Source organism: Lepisosteus platostomus, chromosome 17 (genome assembly GCF_059453375.1).
Source record: "Lepisosteus platostomus isolate fLepPlt1 chromosome 17, fLepPlt1.hap1, whole genome shotgun sequence".
NCBI classification, from domain to species: Eukaryota; Metazoa; Chordata; class Actinopteri; order Semionotiformes; family Lepisosteidae; genus Lepisosteus; species Lepisosteus platostomus.
Window position 1 is genome coordinate 7,736,316 of NC_142627.1, and position 23,924 is coordinate 7,760,239.

The 23,924-nt window shown below is 40.9% G+C and overlaps 1 protein-coding gene across 7 annotated transcripts in view; it reads right to left on the reverse strand.

Annotated features, from left to right (window-relative positions):
* Nucleotides 1–23,924, reverse strand: part of ccdc88ab (coiled-coil and HOOK domain protein 88ab) — a 70,152-nt gene that overhangs the window by 12,494 nt on the left and 33,734 nt on the right. For all 7 annotated transcript variants that reach the window (XM_088610282.1, XM_088610280.1, XM_088610278.1 and 4 more), the window contains exons 5-25: nt 22,724–22,782; nt 20,841–20,924; nt 20,534–20,674; nt 19,042–19,211; nt 15,082–15,163; nt 14,547–14,705; nt 13,843–13,989; nt 13,249–13,393; nt 12,308–12,492; nt 11,271–11,408; nt 9,493–10,563; nt 8,815–8,942; nt 8,031–8,172; nt 7,359–7,538; nt 6,854–7,015; nt 5,852–6,129; nt 5,590–5,733; nt 4,407–4,593; nt 3,793–3,938; nt 3,436–3,528; nt 1,759–1,964 (exon numbers count right to left, since the gene is read on the reverse strand). In XM_088610282.1, coding sequence (XP_088466408.1) covers nt 1,759–1,964; nt 3,436–3,528; nt 3,793–3,938; nt 4,407–4,593; nt 5,590–5,733; nt 5,852–6,129; nt 6,854–7,015; nt 7,359–7,538; nt 8,031–8,172; nt 8,815–8,942; nt 9,493–10,563; nt 11,271–11,408; nt 12,308–12,492; nt 13,249–13,393; nt 13,843–13,989; nt 14,547–14,705; nt 15,082–15,163; nt 19,042–19,211; nt 20,534–20,674; nt 20,841–20,924; nt 22,724–22,782 — 4,047 coding nt within the window. The remainder of the gene's footprint in view (nt 1–1,758; nt 1,965–3,435; nt 3,529–3,792; nt 3,939–4,406; nt 4,594–5,589; nt 5,734–5,851; nt 6,130–6,853; nt 7,016–7,358; nt 7,539–8,030; nt 8,173–8,814; nt 8,943–9,492; nt 10,564–11,270; nt 11,409–12,307; nt 12,493–13,248; nt 13,394–13,842; nt 13,990–14,546; nt 14,706–15,081; nt 15,164–19,041; nt 19,212–20,533; nt 20,675–20,840; nt 20,925–22,723; nt 22,783–23,924) is intronic.

The window sequence follows — 23,924 nt, forward strand, 5'->3', positions numbered from 1 at the left end:
ATGTAAATCATCCTTTTATGAACAAAACACACCACTTTAAATATAAAAATTCTAAAGATATAAAGATATATAACAGTAAATAAAAATATAATGGGAGCCAACTGAAAGTCCTAATGAAGTCAGGAATATTAGCGTTTGTTCCCACACAGGTATCTGAGAATGGAGACCGTGGCATTTGTACACTTGTGGATCTCTCTTTTCAATTACACTGTATAGGAAAGTGCCATTTTGCAGAGGTTTTATGCTGTTAAATTTAGTCAGTGCTGACACTGATTTTCCACTGACATGAATCACAGATATTGTGGAAAAAAATACAGAATGCACCATTTAATGTTCTCTTCCTCTGCAAAAGAAGTGGAGATGTGTGTCCACAACATGTGTTTTACAAGCCTGCAGGGATACCCCAAAGCCACCTTTCTTACTGTACATTACTCCCGTCTTTTCTTCAGTCATGCCACTCTAAACCAGTGAATGCTGCACCTTGCAATTGCAATTTTTAGGAAAAGGTTGAATTGCAGTCAGGGAAAGAGTGTGGTGCTTGGTTCACTTCCTTATGATGGAGGTCAAGGCTCAACAATATTTTAAGTTCAAATCACTTGAGAAATGTCTCTCAACTGTTTTGTGTTTATTGTTACTGTATTGTTTTTTATTTTTACTTAAGCCAATGCTTGCTGTTTTTTTTCCAGTATATGTTATGTTTGTCTGAGATCTGTCTCAATTTTTTACTCTCTGCACCTCTTTGAAGATAATGTATTTTTTCCAAATGGTATGCTTTATTCTAGTTACTGTACTTGTGGGTACATCTAACTTTCAAATGTATGTAAATGCATACCTTTGTGCGTTTCATTCTTTATCTCCAGATTTGGTTTCATATTGAGCTTTTATTAAAATAAACAATTGATAAACATCCTATGCCTCAGAGGATAATGAACAGGCTCTGCTACACTGGAAGGTAGTAAAGATGTACTGTAATGCTCTAAAATAAAATGCATAAAATAAACACTGAAAACACGGAACACTACATATGGTTATATTTGTACAATTACAGACACTATTTCTTCTCTGTTTTGTAAACAATTTCAGAAAATATAAAACCAAAACAAAAACCTAGGCAGATAATCATTTAACAATGATTGAACCTTACAATTTAACTGTGAGGTTGAAAAGAATATGGTTAAATATCACAACTGTAACATCTCTACAAAATAGATTTTTTAAACAGTATATACTTTCATGAAAACCAAGAAGTAACTGCAAAATTATGGATGTGAACAACAAAAGTTTGAATTTACTGCACAATGTCTGTTAGGGTGTTGCCAGCGCAATTAAAAAGCTACATCAACACCACCATTAAAATGTAAATGAGTGAATTTCACCATTTGGTACAGATGGACACATTAACGAGGATGAACTACAACCCGTTCATGCCCACACAGCCCACAATGTCACCAACATAGGAATCTGCCGGCTTATCTAAAACAGAGCGACTCCTATACTCAGAGCTTCTCATCGCTCTCATCTGTACACACTGAACTGTCATCCCTTTCAGTTCGAGAGAAGGTAAAACGAAATGAATTAAAAGACGTAAATGACAGCAGCACAACACAATGAAGCAGGACAAACGGGCTGACGGGGAGGGTGCTTTATTCTGCCTGCTGGTGAGTTTCTGGGGTGGCTGGAAGTGGCTGAGCTCGTGGGGCCTCTCTCTAGCTGCCTGCTCGGCCTGTGGTCCGCGTCAGGCTAGCAGGCGATACTCACTGCTGCTCCTCTTGCTGGACAGGTTGTCGTCCAGGGAGTTGGAGCCGGAGCCCACGGAAGAGCTGTCCTGGCTGTCCTGCGGAGGGAGGCCCAGGAACCCCTCCGTGGACTCGGAGCGTGTTGGGGTCAGCGTCAGGGACCTGATCCGCTCCCGGTTCTTGGGCTTAATCAGCTTTTTCACCTTCATCGTGATCCAGTTACCCCTCCTGGAAAGGAAACAAAGCACACGAGTGAAGGAGCCACTCGGCCCTTTACATACCCTGTTTGAAAAACCCGCGTTTTGTGACGGCGTTAATAAGAAGCAGTCATTCTCCATTACAGCACAAAACATTCTGTAATCTGAATGAAAACTGCTATGAACTGCAGTCCATCAGACTGAGCCTTAAGAAGTCTCCTCAGAAGCTAACTTGCTGAGAATGTTAAAACAGAAATTAAAATAATTAATTAAAACAGGATAAATAACATGCATAATAACATACACAACCATAGTAACATTAAACAAAGCAGTAATAGTCAACAAACTAAATTGCTTCAATGATACCGTATTATACTGTATACTGAATTATACCATAAGAATAAAATAAAACAGAACACTGTACAGCCTGTAAAATATGTTTTACAAATGCAAAGATATTTAGTACTTGTTTTGTGCAATTTTTTAAACACTCAAGAAATGAACACCTGCTCATCCCACAGCTGTTGAGCTGACAATTAAAATCTTAATTATGAACCATGTAACCCACTCATCCAGGGTAATTTGATGAAACAAGATCTTCTAATTATACATTAAACAAACTATAACACCTTTTATTTGATGCATCTATGGTAAATAAACTTCCAGTCTTGCTGGCTTAACATTACTGGAAGTTCTGGATATACACTAAACATCAATCACCATTCAGATTCAAAGCAGAATTCTTTGAAACAAGTAAAAATTACCACAAATTCTTATACAGTAGGTACCTGTGGTGTTAGGTCTCAATTTCAAAATGACCACCCTAATAACATCTGTCCATGTTACAGGCAAGAGCACTTATAATATATACTTATAAAAATGCTGGAATAGTGGTCAGGAAGTCTGAAATTCAGGCACCAGTTGAACTCGGAGGGAACTTCAGGTAAGCCAGATTGTCTAAGCACACAGCAGAATTTTTCTAGGACACAAGTCTTCTGAAACTCTAGTCTTCTGAAAAGTGACCAAATAGTCAGGACCACAGTTTAAAATGTAGCCTAAAGTACAGCCCTTCCTACAGTACAGTGTTTCCGCCCTTCACACTGGGACACTGGTCTGGAAATTCAGGTCCAGGGGAGGAGCACCACCAGCTGGACCACCAACACCCCTTGCAGCACCACCCTGGGTTTCCTTTGAGGTGAACCCGTCTCAGTGCTGACCAGGCCCAGCCTGGCTTAGCTTCTGAGATCTGGCAAGATCACGCTACCAGGTAACAATGCTCCTTCTGTCACCCAGTGAAGTAACTACAGCATGATTCAGTGTTGATCAATTAGACTGAACTGGTCAACATGTGGTCAGATGGTACTAGTGTTTGCCAACTGGTCAACTGGTCCATTCACGTAGTTATGGTACAGGAACAGACTATAGAAAGTGAATAAATATATATATACTTATTATTAAGGTGCATGCTCTGGAACCTTGTCCACAGTTCCTTTTATACTTACCTTCTTGGTGGTGACGGATCATAAAATTTGTACTGATCCATTATTTTTTCTTCCAGCTTCTCCTTCTGTCTTCTTAGCTCATTAAGCTTGTCTCTAAATAAAGAAATGCAAGACGTATTCTGTAACAAGCCTAATAAAACATTAAAGATCTAAAGAGTAAATTAATGTAAAAATAAATGGTCTATTTTCTATAAAACACTTCTGGAGGTTAGCATTACTTAAAAGCCCAAATCACTAGTTTGCTCAGAAAACAGTAACTGGAATCTGAGTGCCTTTGCTGTGGATGAAGTGGCATGTTAACAGAATGTTCTGTGGTGTGTATGTATACTGAAAGCTCTGCTTGTACTGTACACATACATGTACTGTCTCTGTTCTACGTGGAAGAGATCCTTGCTCTCCATGGTCTGCTCCAGCAGAGTTCTGTTCTGCAGCATCAGTGTCTGTATCTGATCCAGCAGGTGCCTGTTCTCTTCTTCCAGGTTTCCCTTCAGTTGACTCAGTAACTGGAAAACAAATTGCTTTTACCAACCAAAATTCCTTCATCATTATAACGCACATAAACCGGTTACCCAGTGTGAAATTGTTTACATTTCTCACAAAAAAATTTAAAAGGGATTGTGCTAAGAATCATCCATAATATTTCTTCAAAGTTTCCTTTAACCACAGGACATTAGAAACAGCATCTCACGTGAAAGATTCAATATAAAAAAATTGATATGAGCTTTCTTACTCTAGCTTCAGATTCATCTTCTTTCTTTCCAGTACTTTAGACTGCTCCCGTTTAAGGCCACTAATATATTCTAAACCACAGATTTGATTCAAGTCTGGAAAAGAACCACCATGCTGATACACACTGTAAATTCTCTAGAGAGACGTTTCCCTGGGGACACTGTCCCACTACACTGACCGGAAGCAGGCCCCCAAAAGAATCAACTGCTCTGTTCCTGGACTGAGATTTCTGGCCTTGGTACCTCACACTGGTTGTTCAGTTTGGTGGACGTAATGTCGAGCTGCTGGTACTGTTCCTTTAACTTGGAAAACTCTGCCTCCAGACGCGTCTGCTCCAGCTTTGCACTGTTCAGCAGGCTCTTGAGGTTCTTGTGATCTGTCTGCAGCCCCTCGTTGTCTTTCAGCAGCTGATTGTAGGTTTGATTCAGCCTTCAAACACAGAAGTGTGGTTTAATGTATGGTATTTTAAAGCACCATCATAACTATAGACAATATTATATGCTCGTGGTATGCTGAATTAAGATGGCATGTGTCTACCAAGTGCATTTTGAACAACTTGAAAGTTGCTCATCAAATATTCCATTCAGTCTCCAGCCGACACTGCCCCAGTAGTTCTGTGTATTTCTGACTCGCACAGATAAAAATGGCATCGAGTCAATATGAACCCATTCGTGCCCCCATTTGACACAGAAGCTAAATTTGTGGTGGAAACATATAAACATGTGGTTAATGGTTCAGGTAGAATTTAAATATGAGCAGATGAAAGTGAATTTTTGTATTAATATGAATAATAACTTGAAGATGTTTTTTTGAAAAATGAAAAAAGTCATTCTTAGTATTCAGGGGCCCGGTATTGCATAACTCCTTTCCTAAACTACTAAATAATATGGTATCAGTCTGATGTAGAAACTAACTTTACCCTTATTTCCAAAAGAGTAAAATTGTACTGCAAGTGACTCACATTGCTTGAGCCTGCCTTCTGTTTTTGTAGCAGTAAAGGGAATCTATTATAACATACTTATTATTAAACAAAGAAATAGAAAGTAAAACTCATTGGGAACTCTACACCATACAGATCTCTCTTTTTTCCAACAGTATTTAAGTATTTTTTGATATAATGCAATCTGACATAATTCAATCTTGAACTTAAATTAAAACCAGTTTTCTAAGAAGATATATGCTATATAAGAGTTTGGTGTGGCTTTAACAGTGAAGCACTAAGGGAAGGGAAAATCAATCGGATGCAAGGGTGTGGAGTCATAAATGTGGCACACACATGCAGAAACCACAAAGCAAACCAGAAAACAGGAAGTCCTGCAGGTATTGGTGCACCTGTGCTAACCCACAAGGCTCTTTGCTTCCACACTACACTTGTGTGCCAGGCCTGTAAGTCTAAACCAAGGCCTATTTCTTCCCTTTACTCACTTGTCATTCTCGTCACGCAGCTTCTGGTACTTGGACACTGTGGCCTCGTGACTCTTGTTTTCAGAGACCATTTTCTCCTGCTCCGCCTTCAGGACTTTCTCCAGCTCCTCCAGCTGGGTTTTCTGCTTTAGCAGTTGGTTGTACCTGCAGGCCAAACAGAGCACTTCAGACACTAAGCTGTAGTTCAGATCTGTTTTCCCGACACTGACGTCTGTATTAGAAGATTGCGCGAGCGTTGCTCCGTGACAGTCCGTGTGCTGACCTGTCTTCCAGCTCCCTGTGCTCCAGCTCCAGGTTCTTGTGCGCAGACTTGAGGCTGCCGTGCTTGCTGATGAGCGTCTCGTACTCGGCAGCCTGGTGCTCGTGCAGCGTGGCCAGCTTCTCGTGGTCTCGCACCAGCAGCTCGTACGTGGCCCTCAGCTCCTCTTTCTCGCGCAGCAGGCTGTCCTTCTCGCTCTCCGTGCTGGACTGCTGGCTCTGCAGCTGGGAGTTCTGGGCCATCAGGGATGCACTCTGGGAGCTCAGAGTGGAATTCTCCACCTGTGCAGCAAATAAGGCAGCTCAGATGTTTAAAGCCTGAGTGATTGTTGGAACTAATTGTACCTGTACTGTATTGTACAGGTAAAAAAAGGTACAATACAGATGTCACATCACAGTCTCTGGATTTTGCTCTTATCTGCTAAGCTACTTCAATGATTAATTAAATTTCCAGACCGATGAAAATAACCGCTTTCCCCAGTTACTTGTTCAGTAACTAATAGATGCATCATACAATTTTAAGATTGTGATTCCAGAAATGACCACTCTGATATGCAGGCCATTTTCATTGCCCCAGCTGGGAAACAAGTAATGCATTATTATATTATTACTAATTATTTTCTTAAATGGAAAATTTGTAATTATTATAAAAAAGTGCAATTAGTGATGACTGATTTACATCCAAGTCTATCAACCAAATTAATAGGTAAAGAAAATTTTGAGTTGTAGGAAAAAAATGTCAGCAGAGGGCACTGTGAACAATAATCCCCTTCTGGAAGCTATTTTCTACATCTATAATGCATGGCATTTCCTCTTTTAAAATAATAACTACCTCATTGTTTTATTTCATTATTAACAGCCTCAGGTCAGTAATCAATCAACCACGACTCTGTGCGTTTGTTTATAAGAGAAGAAAAACAAATCTCCCATTCACTCCTGAGCAAGGGACTCCTTTGCACTCCCCAGTGTGAACACCGTCGGCCCAGCCCAGTACAGGAGCGCTGACCTGCAGCTTGGCGTTCTGGGTCTGCAGCGTGGTGTTGTGCTCCTGCAGGGAGGCAGTCTGTCTCTGAAGGGCCAGGATCTGAGCCTGCAGGTTATCGTTCTGGGTCTCCAGTTGTTTCAGCTGGGTCCTGAGAGCTTGCTTCTCTGCTTGCAGCGTGGCATTCTTCACACCGCAACAGAGAGTGGGACAATACACAACTCGTGATTCAGCGGTCTGGGAAGCACGTATAGCAGTACAACAGATCACAGGAATGTTCACCTCAATTCTGTACTTGAAATGATGCCCTATTCAACTCAATGCATGGGAAAAGTATTTTGGCAAATTTTTGCGTACAATCTAACTGAATAGTACTTTATGGCGTGCAATAGTAATGTTTTGTATGGAGATTTCCATAGCACCCTTTTCTAGTCCGCGGTATCCTTGACTGTACTGTGTGGTAAGAATCCGTATGGACCGACACCACAGCAAGGGAAACAGCGATGGGGATCACGGACAAGTCACTCACATTCCTCTCCACCTCGATCAGCCTGTCCTTGACCTTGAGCAGCTCCCGCGTGGCCTCGTGGCTCTCCTTTTCCCACTTGCTGACACTCTGGGCTTCTTCTCCCCCTCCCCTGGGAGGAGAGCTCTGCATCATCCGCTCCTCTTCCTCCCTCTGCCTGAGGGCCTCATAGTTCTTCTTCACCTGCAGTCACAGCACAAGCTCGATCTCACATTGAGACTTTCACTAGCAGACTCTCCTAACACACTGCTTTCAATATTTTTAATCCGTCAGTTTGATGGTTTAATCCTAAAGAATTTCAGGAAGCCTAGGGGGTTGTTCACCCATTAACTGCTCTAGGTCCCAAGATTCACTTGTTAACCCGTACAGTTTATTCATAAGGACACATAAAACATTTTACATAAAACATTTCCAACAGACTTGGTGGGAATATTATTGCAGCCTCTGTTACAGATAACAGCAAGGTAAAACATTATTTTTACTCGACTATTTTACAAGCATACAACTGTACTAAGATTCAGAAGCATTAGGCTCTTTCAGCAAAAAAAACATCAGAAAATGAAATGTCCAGATCAAGTTTTGTCCAACTAACCAAAGGAGAGACACTGAGATGAGGATGCTTGAAAAAAGACCGAGGCCATTTTGCTCTTGTATTTCTGTACTTGTGTGACTTACGGTTTTGAGTTCTTGTCGGAGCTGCTGATTCAGGTTTGAAGACTCCTGCAAACGAGCTTCCAGTGCTGCAATCTTCTCCTCCTTGATTTCAAGTGACTTTTTCAATGTGGACTCAAGCCTGGACTCTAGCAGCTTGTACCTGCTATTTATACATATTACCATCAGACATCAAGAAAAGATAACCAAATTTAGCACACATGACAATGACATAATTTAGAAATCCATTAAAAGATTCATCCTATAATGTTTTTGACTAACAAACCACATGGACATTGGGAAAGTGTATATCTCAAATAACTGATTTTTAATATCTCAAAGCATATTCATCTGAATGCTGTATGATGATTAGCCATGTCAAATAACAAAGCTTAGTTCTATGTTTCAAGCACAAATGTCTGCTAGTTCTCTCTATCAAAACACATGATTTTCAATTCAATTTTGATCTTTATCGATTTGAGTGGAAGTAATTTGACCCACAAGTAGCCGGAGTGTAGCAATCATGATGAACCAGATGTCATAATTAATCAAATTAAATAGATAAAGGATTTGCACAGAAACCACAGAGCTCCAAAATGTCGATATAATTATATATTGTTCATCAGTAGTTTGCACACTGAAAGCCAGATTTTCTTTTGAAGGTTTTTGACAACGAAACCCAGGGCTCACTTTCTGACCTGTACACTAAAACAGTAGATACTCCCACTGTCTGGGCTTCTGACTCATACTGGGAGCCTGCGCTGGAAGTTTTTGATCTCAGATACAATGCAGTTTTTAATCCTTTTACCTGTCATCAGATGTTTGCTCATCATCTAGCAGTCTCTCTTTGTTCAGACCTATCTTTTCCAGCTCATGGGTAAGTTTCTCAAGGTCATTGTTCATCTGCTGAGTCTTCAGTTTCTCACTCACCAGCTCCTAAAACATCAAACACTCAGTTTTTCTCCTTATCCTATCAAACGCTCATTATTAATAATTCATATAGTGTGTCCTTAGCAATTCAAGCTGATACTGTATCCATGTTCAACAAATATTTGTTCAGTGTACTGGGAAAGTCCAAGTGAAAAAAACCGCTCAGGATACTGCTAAAATACATGTACCGTTTTCATCTCAGGATGAAGGAAGATGCATTTAATTTCTCGTCTAGAAATTAGTGTGTATTACAGAAGACAAAGTCATAAAAATCTCTTTCATAATGTTTAAAATTTGCTTGGAACTTCAAATACTGAAATTTAAAAATGTAAAAACATTGTATATCATAGCATGAAGTTCACTATTCTAGAATCTCTCAATGTTATTTCCCTTCAAAAGAGAACTGGTCTATTTTCTCCTGTTTGTAACTGATGAATAATGTGTGATTGAAGATACAGTCCCAGTGAACGCAGCAGTTATCAGCTATCCTCTGGCAACAGAGGACCACAAATCCAAATTCCAAAATCAAGAAGGCGTAATACTGACAAAACATTACCTCACGTAATGTCACTAAAGTCTTTTTGTCAATGGTTGCTTGTTTTACAAGTTCTTTGTTCTCCTTTTCAAGGTCTTTGACCCGTCCGCAGGATTCCTTGAAGAGGCTCATCTCTTTAGCAAGGGACCTGTTCTCCTTCTCTAGAGTGGATATCCTCAGGTTGTTGTCGTCCAAAGTGGAATCTTTGATCTCGGTCTGCTGCCGCAGCCTTTTGTTCTCCTTCTCCAGCTGCTTCTTGTCTTTCTCCAGCTGGGACGTCTCCTGCTCCAGGATCTTGTTCTCTTTCTCCAGCTGCTCCAGGCGCTTACTAGAGATTTTGAGCTCCTCCAGGTTTTTCTGCAGGTTTTGGTTTTCGGTCTCGACATCCTGGAGCTCGCTTTCTAGCTGCTGGATCTTTTTATTGTTGTTCTCCAGGGCCTTCTGCAGCCTCTGGTTCTCCGTGTCCAACCCCTGACAGCTGACCTCCAAGCGCTCGGTCTTCTTAGAGGAGGCCTTCATCAGCTCCAGGCTCTTCTTCAGCTGCTCCTTCTCATTCTCCAGCTCTTTGTTCTCCAACTCCAGCTGTGCCACCTTGATGCAGGAAGACTTCAAGGACTCCACTGTCCTCCTCAGCTCCAGGTTCTCCTCGTCCAGCTGGCCGTTCTCCTTCTCCAGCGCCTCCAGTTGGAAGCCCAGGTTCTTCAGACCGTCCAGCTTCTTCTTCAGCTTCCTGTTCTCCACCTCAAGGTCCGAGTTCTCCTGCTCCAGGGCCTCGACCTTCTCGCAGGTGATGCTCAGGCTGGTGATCTTCTTCTGGAGCTGCTCGTTCTCCCTCTCCAGCCGATGCACCTCCCTCTCCAGCTCCTCCGCCCGCTCTCCTTTCTCTTTGTAGTGCTCCAGGTCTTTGCGGAGCTGCTTCCTTTCAAACTCCATCTTGTTCAGCTTGCTGCTGGTCTCCTTGATGGACTCGTGCAGGATTTTGTTCTCCTTTTCAATGTCCTTCACCCGGGCCTCCGCTCCAATTTGAGAGCGCTGCCTCAGGGAGGATATGGTTTGATTTAAGTGCTCATTCTCTTGTTCCAGTACTTTCACCTACGACAGAAGAGAAAAAAGGCTTTCAATTCAATTCTTCGAGTAATCCGTTAAGAACGCAGTCATTATGAATTCCAAGCACGCTGATTCAGTATCTGCATTCAATAATTTTCCTTCACCAAACATTGGTGCAGCAGGTGAATTATTGGATTGCCCTGTGTGACTACACTGTAGATACGTACTGTATATGTAGTAGGGAAGATAATTTAGATTAAACAGGTCTCTGCTGTTAAAATCACTAACTTCAAACCTAATGTTTTATATCATTTTATTCATGTTATAAAAATACTTTTTTAGAAACAGTACCTTTAAACTAACAGATCTATCTTTCAATAGCGCTAACGCCTAGACAGCTGAATATACACCCCACATATAAATTTAATTTTGAAAAGGGAATCTCTACCGATGTTTTAGAAATGCTGAGCACACAAGTTGTTTCCCTAATTGTGAGCGGATATTGGAATCACACTTCAAAAAACCTCAGAAAGACTAGGAACAATAAGATATATATACTGTATACCTGTGTTAAATTGCTGGTATCTATAAGCTTTCATGCACCTGAAAGGAGGGAGGGCACCCAGCTGTGAATGGCGTGTGATTTTTTAAATGAAGTGCCTCTTGTCAATTTTTGGATTGCTCTTTTCTTGTCCCGGATCACAAAGAGCAGGCACCCTGTGATCCATCAGCATCTGACAGCCCTGCAGTACCTGTCTCTCCGAGTTCTCCCGCAGGGTCTCGATGGTCTTCTCAAGCTGAGCCTTCTCTTTCATCAGGTCGCTGCTGAGGTTCTCCGCATTCTGCAGGGTCTGCTTCTCAAGGCTCATCTCATTTTCCAGTCTCTCCAGCTAAGAAAGAGTTAAAAAATAAAGAGCAGCAGTTAAACAACAACAATAACAACACCACTAAAAAAAGAGCTGATGCCAGAGAACGCCAGAACACAGTCTGGCAGGGGCAATTAAATGTAATTTTACACAGACTGATTAAGATGTAGGAAGAGGAGGAAATCTGCATTATAAATAAAAGGGTCTTTTCAGCTGTGCTCTTCCCTGCAGGGTAATCCAAGGCTGATTGAAGGCATCTGATGTGCAGCTCCAGCTGTTTGCCCCCCCCCAAAAAAAACTGTACGTTCAGAAGAGAAGGGATACTAATAAGAAGGCTGATGATAGCACTGAGCATACCCCCACATCATCCCTATTTTGTCTAAGCTGCTTATTCAAAAAAATGTTATGTTTCTGACAGCCTGCAAAAGCCAAGTAGAAACCACTGATCTATTCTTTTTTCTAACAAATTTAAACCTGATTTGCATAAAATGATAATGCTATGTGCACAGGTTTAATTAGAATCATTGTTTTCTCTCTCAGTTATTTGCTATTTCTAAACTAATAATATGTTTGTATTAGTCAGCATGTGGAATTTCTTTTTTAATATGCACAGATGTATGTGTGCGAAAATACCAGCATATTACACAAGGGAGTGAAACAGTTGGGAACACTGACAGAAAATTATATTTAGGTACCATTTGTCTTACTTTCTTTCAGCAACTTCTAACCTTCTGCAACTTTAAAATATTCCATAACTATTCTGTAAAAGGTTAAGAATTCTTTCCAGCTTAATTTAAATGTAACAGGAGGCACCTTACAAAAGTCAAGCATCTCTAGGATTTAGGTTAAATCTCACATAGTAACATAACAACATTGCAAAAGAGAAGCTTCCCTCCTGAGATTTATAAACAGTGAATGCTAACCTTCTTGGTCAGTCTCTGATTCTCCTTCTCAATCTTCAGGATTCTGGAGTTGGCGTCTTCCGACGGTTCTGCTAAACCTTTGAGCTGCTCTACGGTTTTCAGAAGACTCTGGTTCTCCATCTCCAGTTTCAGCAGCCGGCTGGACGTCAGTTCGTTCACTTCGTGACCCAGAGATTTTTGTGGCACTGAAAAGACACTTTACAGTCACTAGAGCCATTAAGAAGAATATTGTGCCCTGCTTTCAGGGATGTCCCTATGCATCAAATTAAATTCCAAGAAACAAATAATGGAATTTCAATCATTCTGGAAATGTAACCTCCCCCATCACTTACATCTTTTTTTGTAAATTACTAATTGTTAATAGACTTGCTTCATTGCTGCCACTCTCATATACATGTGGCAGGAATGAGATTTGAGCCTTCCTACACAATATACTCTGTCACAGACATCTGCTGTCTTTTACAATGGGAAGACTCTCAAGTTCCCACAGGAAGGAGAGCATGATGTGAAAGAGGGAGTCACTGTCTGTCTAAAGTCTGCACAGTCTTGACTGCATTCAATCAAGTGTCTGCTCACTGCCACTAGAATAATTCTAATCACTATCAAATCATGATACACCCCAGGCCAAACATGGTGATGTCTGAAAAATAGGCTTTATCTCTGTTCGTGGTTTATGTTCCTGTACTGTAACCACATCTGAAATTGTAGCATGATTTTTCATTAAACAGACCCCATTCTGGACTTGTGTTTCCATCTGTATTTGGAAAAACAAAGCTTAACAATCTTTAAAGTAAAAAAATAATTGGCTGTAATAAATCTGTCATTCAATCTGTTTACATATGAAAGCCAAAGCTAACTATCTGCCAGGTATGGCACAGGGTGACAGCTGACCCAGGCTAATTAAAACCATACAGCAATTTTCTGAGAATGAGACTGATTACCCTCTGTGTGCTCCACAGTCTTGGAAAGCTGCTCCAGCTCCCACCCCAGGTGCAGGGACTCGTCCATGCTCTGTTTCTGAGCCATTTCCAGAGCCAGGTTCTCCTCCAGCAGCTCCTCTATCCTTTTCCTGTCGATGTCCCGTTCCTGGCAGAGAAGGACATTCCTGGTTCATTTCACAGCGCTCTCCACCAGGTTCATGCAGGAAGTGAATGATGACCATGGGACTGGAAGACCCTCAGAACAGTGGAGTTTGCCCTGCTATATCAACTGTGTACATAACTTCCCAACAGCCTCAATGTTAATATAATCAGATACATTACAGCACAATTTACATATAATGGCACCAAGAACCCTTTCAGAAACAACAATCCAAAGAGTCTTCCATCATTATTTTTTTCAGCATTAACATTACACTTGTAACCCCCCTGCAAAGGAATGGGTGATCTTCAACAAAACAACTCCCAAAAATCCCAGACTAAAAACGTCAGAGAAAAACTTCAGGAGGCTTACAGCATGCTGGAAATGTTAATGATCAAGGCACTGAAATGATACGGTGACCCAAAGAGATCCCCGGCGAAACATCCACAGTTTACCATCTCCATGTCGTGTATCTTTGACTTGAGTTGCAGGCTCTCTTTCTCCAGCTCATGCAACTTGTCAGAACGAGCCCTAGCCCCCTCCAGCTGGTCCTCCAGCATCGTCTTAGTCTCTAGCAGCACCTGGTTATCTTCCTTCAGCTCCTGCAGGGGAATTTAGGCCAATATTAATGAAGGAGGGCAAGAGTCCTAAAGCCAGCAGCAATAACAACAACTAAGGAACACAAAATAAACAGTAATGATGCCTTTGATCACAGCATCTAATCTAGATGCTACCAGCTCCTGTTTTTTCCTTGTAAAGCAATGCAAACAAGGAGTTACTCATCTAGAAATAGCACTTCCTAGTCTGCAATGAATATAGAAACAAAGGATCAGGAACTTAGACGGGAAAGACTTTAAATACACATACAATTAAAAAAAGTGAAAATCCTCAATGACAGTAGCCTGTTTAACTGTGAGCAGCTAGATCTATTCATAAATACAACAATAATGCTGCCATCACTGTATAAGGCTTCAACATGAGAAGGATAAAAGGATTTAATTAACTACTGCTCTAACATTTCTAACAATTCAAAGCCTACCCATCAAAGCACATATTAAGTTCCTGCTTCAGACAACCTAAAATCACATATTACTAATGGTTTGGCCTTTATAACTTCCCTTCTCATAATTCTTGGTACTTTCAGATTCCAGGGCCATACCTCCACCCTGGCCTTGTAGAACTCAATATCGTGGAGCCTCTCCTTGTACCGGCTCACTTCACTCTCCAGCTTGTCCACGCGGATGGCCTTCTCCTTCAGCGCGTCCAGTTCATCACGGTACGCCCTGGCCGAGCGGGCATCCGTCAGCAACTGCAGGTTCTGGCAACAGAAGACGCATGGAAGCACACACTTCACTTCTGGATGGAGAGACACCCCTGTCATCCACAAATAGCTCTAAGGTTAACATCTACTAAGCCACAATTTCAGAGCGACAAATGTATAACCTAACTGTGACTCCTCTGTTTCAATACATTTAATACAATACATAGAGATCGAGCATATCTAATTATGGCAAGCCCAACGAAGGACTACCTCATAGGACTACAAATCTTTTTACTGAACGATTTCCAAAACACAGGCGGTCTTTTGCGGTCTTCATTGCCTCTGAAAGGCAACAGCGCAGGCCGAAGTTTGCTGGGGTTTTCTTTTGCAGGCCTTGTTTTATTTGTCACCAACGGTTCCCACATGCACTCACCTCCTGTTGCAGCCTCTTCAGCTCGGTCTCCATATGTTCCAGCTCCTGCCTGCAGTCCAGCAGCTGCTCACTCTTCTCCTCCCTGCAAGTCAGGAACAAGTGTCCTCTCAAGACCCACGCTGCACATGCTGACCTCAGCACATAGCACCACTGTGCCACTGTCTCACATCCCACAGCAGGTAAGAAGCAAGATTAAAGCACACCAGACCTCCTGCTTGACTGTAGCCATTAAATTGGTTGCTTGTGTAAAGACGTGTTAGAGCTACAAGAGGTAGTGATCTATTACAGCCATACAGAGAGGCCATTAAAACCAGTTCTTAAGAGCTTGAAAGGTTTTCGGGGTCAAAAAAGTTCCGGTTCAGCTGTCATGAACACAAGCCTCCCAGAACACCTGCTGTTAAAGCGACCTGTTAGGCCTGACACTGTTACGCTCCCCACACTGCTACCAGTTAATCCACCCCCTGCTCCATCTTGACATCTCAACTGACAGCGCTTCTGCAGATGGACGGGTCGCTCTCAGTGAGGCCGCAAGACCAAGGGACTATCAGTCTTCAGAGCTAGCTCAGAGCACGTCCAGTCTCTAAAACACCGCAACCTCAGTGCACGTCTCATGACAGCACGTCTGACATTAGGAACGAATTCCACACTGATCTAATAGCAACCAAGGTTTGCACTAAATGTGATCTCTTTTAATTAGCTCAGGGACTGCAAAGTATTTTAGCAGGAAGTGTATATATTTAGAGTTACATCTGTAGGAAGCACTTATTGCTAGTATTACTGTATGAGGAGGGGTTTAAAAAAAATCAACCATTGTTGTATGCAACGCACAACAGGTAGAGATTTAAAAAGAAACTGTATTCTTAGTTAAAACCCTGGATCTCAGTGAACTACACCAACAGGAAAACATTAATAAAATGCAAAGTTGTACAAAGAGCCATAGTGTTGAGTGTTATATCTGAGTGTGAGTATTTAAACTTTTTTATGGTTGTATACTTTGTGATCGTTTCTTATTGCTTATTAATCAAAATGAACACAGAGTATTCACATATCCCATGAAAGGTCCTACTGTTCTGCAGAACTAAAATGTGAGCAGTCAAAATACTCCTCGTTGACAAAAGCAACTGAAAGGCAAAGAAGAAAAACAGAAAAATGTCTGTCAGCACTAAATATGGTAAACCCTAGAATCAAAATGCGAAGGCAAAGACTAGAAAAAAAATAGTTCAAACATGCCAAGCTGACAGATGAAATTCAGAAATTATAAGCTGTTAAAACCAGACTGAATTTAAACAGACAGATGTACACAAACAATGAGGAGTAAATACCAGTGCACTGCACAGAAAAGAGAGCACTCAGGCACAACCATTCAGCTAGGAATTTATATTGAAATTGGGGTGTTCAAACAATGCAATGATGTAACAAAGCTGTCTTAGAAAGGCATACTGATGGTTTGAAACTTTCTACTGGGAGCCATAGAAAACGCATTTCTGTATGTTGTACTTATTCTGAAAGAGGAGGTGTTTTTTGTCATTTTAGAAAAATAGACAAATGTCAATTATACTCCGTAAATATTCCAAAGATTTAAACACAATCATGTACTGTAAAAAAAAGGAATACTATCAAAGCCAACTGAAAAATACAAACTACAAAATTTAAACCTGACTTGTTACATTGCCTAGAGCTATGATATTATTCAACCAAATTTTTAACTGCCTAACAGGCTAATTATGGATCCTCCCAACGAAAATTTGCATGATCTTGATACAATGTTACACCATGTCACTGTTGATGACCGTTAAATATTTGGTTAGGCTACATTTTCCCTCCTAAATTCAAATATTATGTATTTAATGAGAGATTATCGATACAGGTTGAATTTTCAAAAATGAAAATGTTCAAATGGTTTTAGGAGGTTCGCATGCAAACACTCCAAAGTAATAGTAAAGGGCCTGAAGTTTGCATTTCAATAGTAAGAGAAAGTGTTACTAGCAGTATGATTGAGGAAAAGCACAAATACATTTTAAATCAGAGGCAGGATATCTGAAATGTGCTTTTTTTGCTACATGCTGGCAAGCTGAGTAAGGTCAGCTGTTTGAGAAAGCACTGCTCAGTGATTTGTCAATGCTTTACAATCCTGGATGGAGATTCGTATTATTTTAAGCAAAGCAAACAGAGTAACTGCAGATGACATTCAAAATCAAACCGTTCGTCTTGCTCTCACAGCCAGGCGGATTCATGGCAGAGCTAAAAGGCCTCAATGATACGAATTAGAGACCCTCCCCACCTGTCTATCTTTCCCCGTCAGCCCATAAATTAACAAGTCACATTTCGACGTCCACACCGGCTCCTCAATGTCAGTCGCTAAATTATCACAACATGGTCTGAAGTGTTCTGTCATGAGCACAGCCAAGACAAGGCTCATTTTCAAAGTCAGGGCAAAGAAAAAAAAATATTCTAATTTTCTAGTTGTCTCAGATTGTGTGGTAATGATGGGTTTTTATTAATAATTAGTGTGGCCGTATAATGTCATGAAGCAGCTTGTGAAGAAAACATTTAACTCATTTACTGACTAGTCAGTCAGACTAATAACTGCAATCTTTCCAGGCTGTTTTCTGACTGCAGCTGTTCATACAAATCCAAGAATCAACAATTAGAAATGATGGCAATCCTCTGTACTAAGAAAGAGTATAGCCATTAAATGAATACTTCATATTGTTATGCTGAAGAATAAAACTATGCTTCATTAACATGAACCTCAGACTAATTGTAAAATTTCTTATTGTAAATCTTTAACTATTTCTTCTGAAACTAATTGCTTAGTACGTCTGTCAAAAATACTTCCAAAACCATACTCACTGCTGTTACCATAGCCAGGCTAATATAATAAACCGGACAGTCTGGAATCTTTTATTTCTTTGTTCTAATGTGCTGACAATAATTTGTGAAATGTTAGTATCAATAAAGATACAAGATGAAGAGGGGGAAAGGCTATAGAATTGTACAATTGCAAGAGAACTTGCAACCATATCATCAAGCAGATTGCAAACAGATAAACTGCAGGGTACGTGAAATTCACCTCAAGAGGCCTTAAGAAGGCAATATCAGTGGTTGCCAACCCTGTTTTCTAGGTTTTGCTCCTGTCACTGATCTCAGTTTTCTGTCTAGAGTATATCTGCAAATTTACTTTCAGATCCTAAAAGGTTAAACGGGATTTGTAATTGGTATCAAAACTACCAATTTCTGAATTGAACAACTGCCCTCATGCAGGTGTGCTGCCTGAAATGTAACCAATTTACATTTCTAGTGGCTAGTTTCTGATACAGTGTTTGTTATTACTAGTAGATTAACTGATCAGCTAGCAAGAGCTGTTTAGTCAGAAATACTGGCCAGCAAGCTGAGGAGAGGCTGTGTAAAGTTCTGTGTGATGAAGCTGTTGGAAACAGAACCATTAAAGGCGGGACTGACTGGAGAAATGTGTTAAAGTTTATTTTTCATCACGTGTATCAATTAAAACATCATATTAGCATTGGAGAAAACCAGCTGGGACGGAAACCTGCAGATACAGTGTTTCCAACTGTTCACATCAATATTTTCTTATATTTTGCATGTTCTGTTTTTTTGGCTTTGGTTGATTCCACAGAAAGAGCTTTAGAAGACACAAACTCAAGACAGAAAACTGATGGATGAAAAGCCGATGTACTGAAGCCCATGGGTAAAGTAACGCATGCCAAAACATTCATCACTATAAGCTTCCTACCATATCTCACTTAGCTTAAAAATTATCATAATTTTCTTAAAATTACACAATAAAACTGCTTGTGAGTGACATTTCAGAACAGATAGTCAGGGGGGCATATGGAACATTTCAGACTGATTAACAACAGCATACATGCACGCTGCCTGAAACAGACTTCAGGAGCCCTTAATCTCTATGTGTAGCACACACCCAATCGGTCTACTTACAGCTCTTGCCTGAGCCTTCTTATCCTGGCCTTGGCGTCGGCCAGCTCCACAGACAGGTGCTGCCTGCTCTCGGTGCGGCGCATGCTGGGGGAGCCGCTGGGGGACTGCGCCGTCGGCACCGGGGGCGAGGCCTGGCCGCAGTCCCTCTCCTGGGTCAGCTCCACGATAGTCTGAGCACAAGCAGGCACACCATGAGCTCCCTGCCTCTTTCATTTCCACTACTGTGCACAGCCAGCAGAGCGGGCAAGGCGGTTTGTCATAAAGAATCAAACAGTGGTGAGTTCATGGCAAAACAAACAACAACACATAAATGGATCTATGTGTTGGTGCTGCAACGGCTAAACAAATCTTTGCAACAATTTTCCTCAGCTTTTGCATCACATAGCGGCATACATACATACACATGTTTAACACAGATCTTTTCTTGTATTTAATACACGCAGAGACACACCCTGGACAAAGTAACAGGTAGTGGTTAAAGTAGTTTAAGATTAAAGGTCTTAAAATTAGGAAAGAATGTTTAGGGGCAGTACAATAAACAATAACCAAAAACATTTTACAACTGGATAATGACAACTAGTTTGAAAAGCTTCACCTTAAATCATATCAAGGACCCACATAAGCAGAAGGCCATTTCCAAGGTGCATCGTGGAGATTTTCAGTTATTTTGTTATTTTATCTGATACAAATGATAAAATCCCTCTTAAAATTCATAGTGCCTGTCTTGCAGAGGGAATCTTTCTGCATAAATGATGATTAACTTATTGTGGGGTTTAACAATCTGAAAGTGCAGTTATTTTGCTCGAAATTTAAAAGTGAAGTGTAGTGATGCAAAGTAAGAAGCTTATATATTCTTTTTACCAAGTTCCAATATCCTTGATTCGCACCTGACTTATCCAAATGCTCAAAATATCTTTAGGTGCTTCACATCAAGTGCACTAATGCCAATTAGGTGTGCCGATCCTTACAGGCATCGCTATATAAACAGCGTTCTCTCGTCTCATGTACAATTAGCAGGATGGCAAAGATTAGGTCACAGCACTCCCTGGGTAGTAAGAGCACCAAGGGGGATTATCTGATTAACTGAAAACCTTAAAAGCAATTAACAGCCTCTTGCTAATTGGCCTAACTTATTTAAAGCTACAGCTTACATCCAGGAGAGTGAGACGTAGGCTGCATTACAAATCTGTACTGTTCAGTTATTTACGAGCACTTACCAAGGAACTGACATGTTCAGACATAACTACAAGAAATGAAAACACATACAGTACATGTACGTATGAAGGTTTCAAAACCGTAATTTAATGCGCAGTGATTTACAATCCACAGCCCAGTGGAGAAGGCAGACTTGGAGCATGATCTCACCAAGCCACTAAGGTTATCATCACTGGTTTTATAGGACAAGGCTGTGGGCAAGTCTCTGTGGCCGTAATGAGAATGTGGGCAATGGGGTTGTTCTGCAGGTCTGCCACTAACAGCAGATCATCTGTACCTCAGAGTGCTCATCCCTCTCATCCACAAGGCGTTTTAAGTGGAAGGCCATGTTCCTGGACAAAGAATCCAGGTCATCCTGGTTCAGATCGGCTGCTTCCATCCACTGCAGGTCAAAGACGTTCTCCTGGTTGTGAGTCACCTTCAAAAGGGGAAGAACTTTATAAAGAAGCATCTCTTTCTAGGACTGGCATATGTGAGGGTCTCTAAATCTCTGGTTTTGAACACTGACCAATATTATTGTGAGAAAAATGTCTGTTTTTTTTTTAAAACTGTTTGGGTTCACAAGCAGAGCTGTGGTTGCATACCTCTTGGATGTGAGCAGCTATTGCAGCTTTAGTATCAAAATCTAAGGTCTGGATCTTTTCAATGAATTCTTCTTTCTTCTCACACTGAAAAGAAAAGGAAAATAAGTTGGTGTGAAACAGTCTATGTGAGAGTTAACATTTGCACTGCAAAGATTTCTACAATGTAAACAATGGAGCTTTCATTGTGCTGGCTTGGTTATTCTCTATCCACCAACTATCTCAAAGCCATGAACCGATCACAGTAAAATAAAATATAAATATTGAAAATATGTACGGCTGAAATATTTTAAAGGATTTTCTCTGATGGGCATTCACAAAAAAAAATAGACTAAAAATCAGGCTTAAAAAGCTAAGATTCTTCTGGCTGTATCCCACAAATGTGAGAAAACAAGATGCCTGCCATCCATACCATAAAAAAACAAAACTAAATTTTCCACTGAACATTTAAGAGTGAAAAGATGAAAGAGGCTTCAGAGAATCTCACTTTGGATAAACAATCGGGCCTGTTATTCGGTTTCATGTTTGACATGTAAATGACTATCAATGTATTTATCTTACATAAATAAAGTCTGTTCAGTGAAAAAGCAGCAAATTAGTTGGGTAAGAAGCCCCAGCCTGAGGCGATGATGTATGAACAGATACCAACAACAGACCAGGGTCACACAGATAAGGCCATTTCAGAGAAGCGCAGTACTACTGCTCTCTGAATCGCCAAATCAGGCATCTGAGTAGGTCACCGTCAGAGTCAGTCTGATCTGACTGAATAAATGCACTGGACTATCATTCTAAATGACTGATGGTAAAGGCCATGCATTTCTGCACTTGATTGCAGCCGCTCTACAAGGCAGCAAGAACAGAATCTAGTAAACGGGCCGTGCTGCGTGGGTCACAGTTTCAAGATACAAATGTGGGTGCAACAGGGGAACAAAACAACAGAAACAAGGGAAAATAATTTGGAGGATCCAATTTGGTCATAAGACCTCTTAATTTGCAAATAGGTTATTTACTGTTTGTTTAGGAATGAGACTGGCCATCCTTTGAGGTACACCAGCCCCTAAGTGACCCTTGAGATAAGCATGCATGGCCAGTATACTGCCAGGGCCCGTAGGACTGGATAGCAGGTGGAGGAAAATGCGAACACAAGATGTTCAGCACTCCTGATTGTTAGTTTTAAATATACTGAACTACTGCGCTGCTACATTTCTAAAATAAAACAAATGACATGCATGTATCATTCTGTTACAGAGAACAGCAGACTGCAGGGCATCTCTGCACTGTAAAGGTTTAATATTCACAGCCTACCAAAGTTGCCCTTAACACCTTATTTTTCCAGTTATTTAATCTGGGACTTGCTTCATATCACACTGTTTATGCTGCTTGGAATGCAATAGGACGATACTGGTGTAGCTCGTGCTTTCAGCACACTGCGTGTCATCGGCAGGTTTCCGAGCAGTGTGTATTGCCTGTCTACTCTCCCACCCTGCACACCCTGATCCAGTTTCTAGAAGTTAGCCGATTTCAGTGCCATTACGGAAGAGATACAAAAGCACAAGGGTCTCCAAATCGAATCCTGAAGAGCCTCAGTTCTCTGGGTTTCAAAAATCACCAACAGCTGGGGGGTAGATCACATTAACCTTGACTTAAGCAAACAAAAAGTACAATTTGCTAATGAAGAGCTCAGTTAGGAAGAAGACCAGATGACCCTGTGGTTCTCCAGAGTGAAGACTGCAGACTGCAGGTCTGGCACATAATCTCAAGGGACAATCAGACAGAAGAGGCTGCACAGTGAGGAAGCAAACTAGGAACCTGAGATTAAACTCAGTAAAAAAAACGTTAACATTTCACTCAGCCTCAGGAAAAAAATGGCAGATGCTAAATCTCACCTGAACTGCACAGCCCAGCAAGAGCAACAGCAATTTCTTCATTTCCTCCAGACCTTGTCCTGTAAAACAGATAGTCTTTTCAACAGCGAAAGAGACACGTTGCTTTTTCTTTACTTATCATCGCAACACTGTAAAAAAAGGCATTGATTTAAAGGACTGAACGATTGTGATCCCCTGGATGACTTTAAACCACGGTACCCAAACATGCAGCTCCTCCAGTGAACACAGCCTGTGGCTCCCTGGGAACTCAAGCACAGAGCTCCATGTCCTAGGAGGAGAGAGAACTAAACAAACTGGGAATAAGACTTCCTCTTGACTCTCAATACACACACAGATATGGACCTTGTTCACTAAAAATCCCCAACAGCGGTCACGTAACATTTCCCACACAATTTGGAGGTTAAATGCATATTGCATTCAGCCCCATGAAAGCATCTTCACAGCATGACAATTCCAAATTCGTTTTTGCTTTTTCAGGAAGTGAGCAAAGACAAAGGTGATAAATCTTAATGAGGATTGTGTGTTTCCTTTAAAGACTGAAAACAAATAAGGCAAAGGTATTCAGAAGTATTTTACTCGGAAGGCAAAATCAATTCTTTAAATGTATTACATTTAACAGCAAATGTGATTTTTTACTTTTTATTTTAGAAATCCACCAGTAAACATTTCACTTGCTATGTACTCCAGATGACTACACAAATAATGTCATTTGCACTGCTGTGATGCCAGCCAATTAAAATAATGCTACCAATGGATTATTTCATCCTACCAGTAAAACCTGTGAGAAGGTGCAATATGCTAATCCTAACATTCTGTCCTTGAACGGATGTAAGAGACACTTGAAAGGGGCACTTTATCACATCTGCTTAAACAAGAGCAGTTGGAGACAGAGTATTAAGAGGGACACAGTATATTAATCATCATAAAGTGATGAAATAACAGCTATGAAAAAGAAAGAGTGGGATAAATTTATCTGGAGGATTAGTCTGAAGATTAATTAGGCAGGTTTCCCTCGTCTCGGTTCTTAATAATCGTCTGTCGCCCAGCTTGGCTTTATTAAGTCCATTCACCGGGTACCATGCTACACAGAATGGAAGGGGAAGGCAATGATTGGTAAAGTAGGTGCTAGAGACAGGTCTGGTATACAAAGGCTTATAGCAAAAGTGCTGATATGAAACTGCATTTAGTGTGAAGGGCTTAA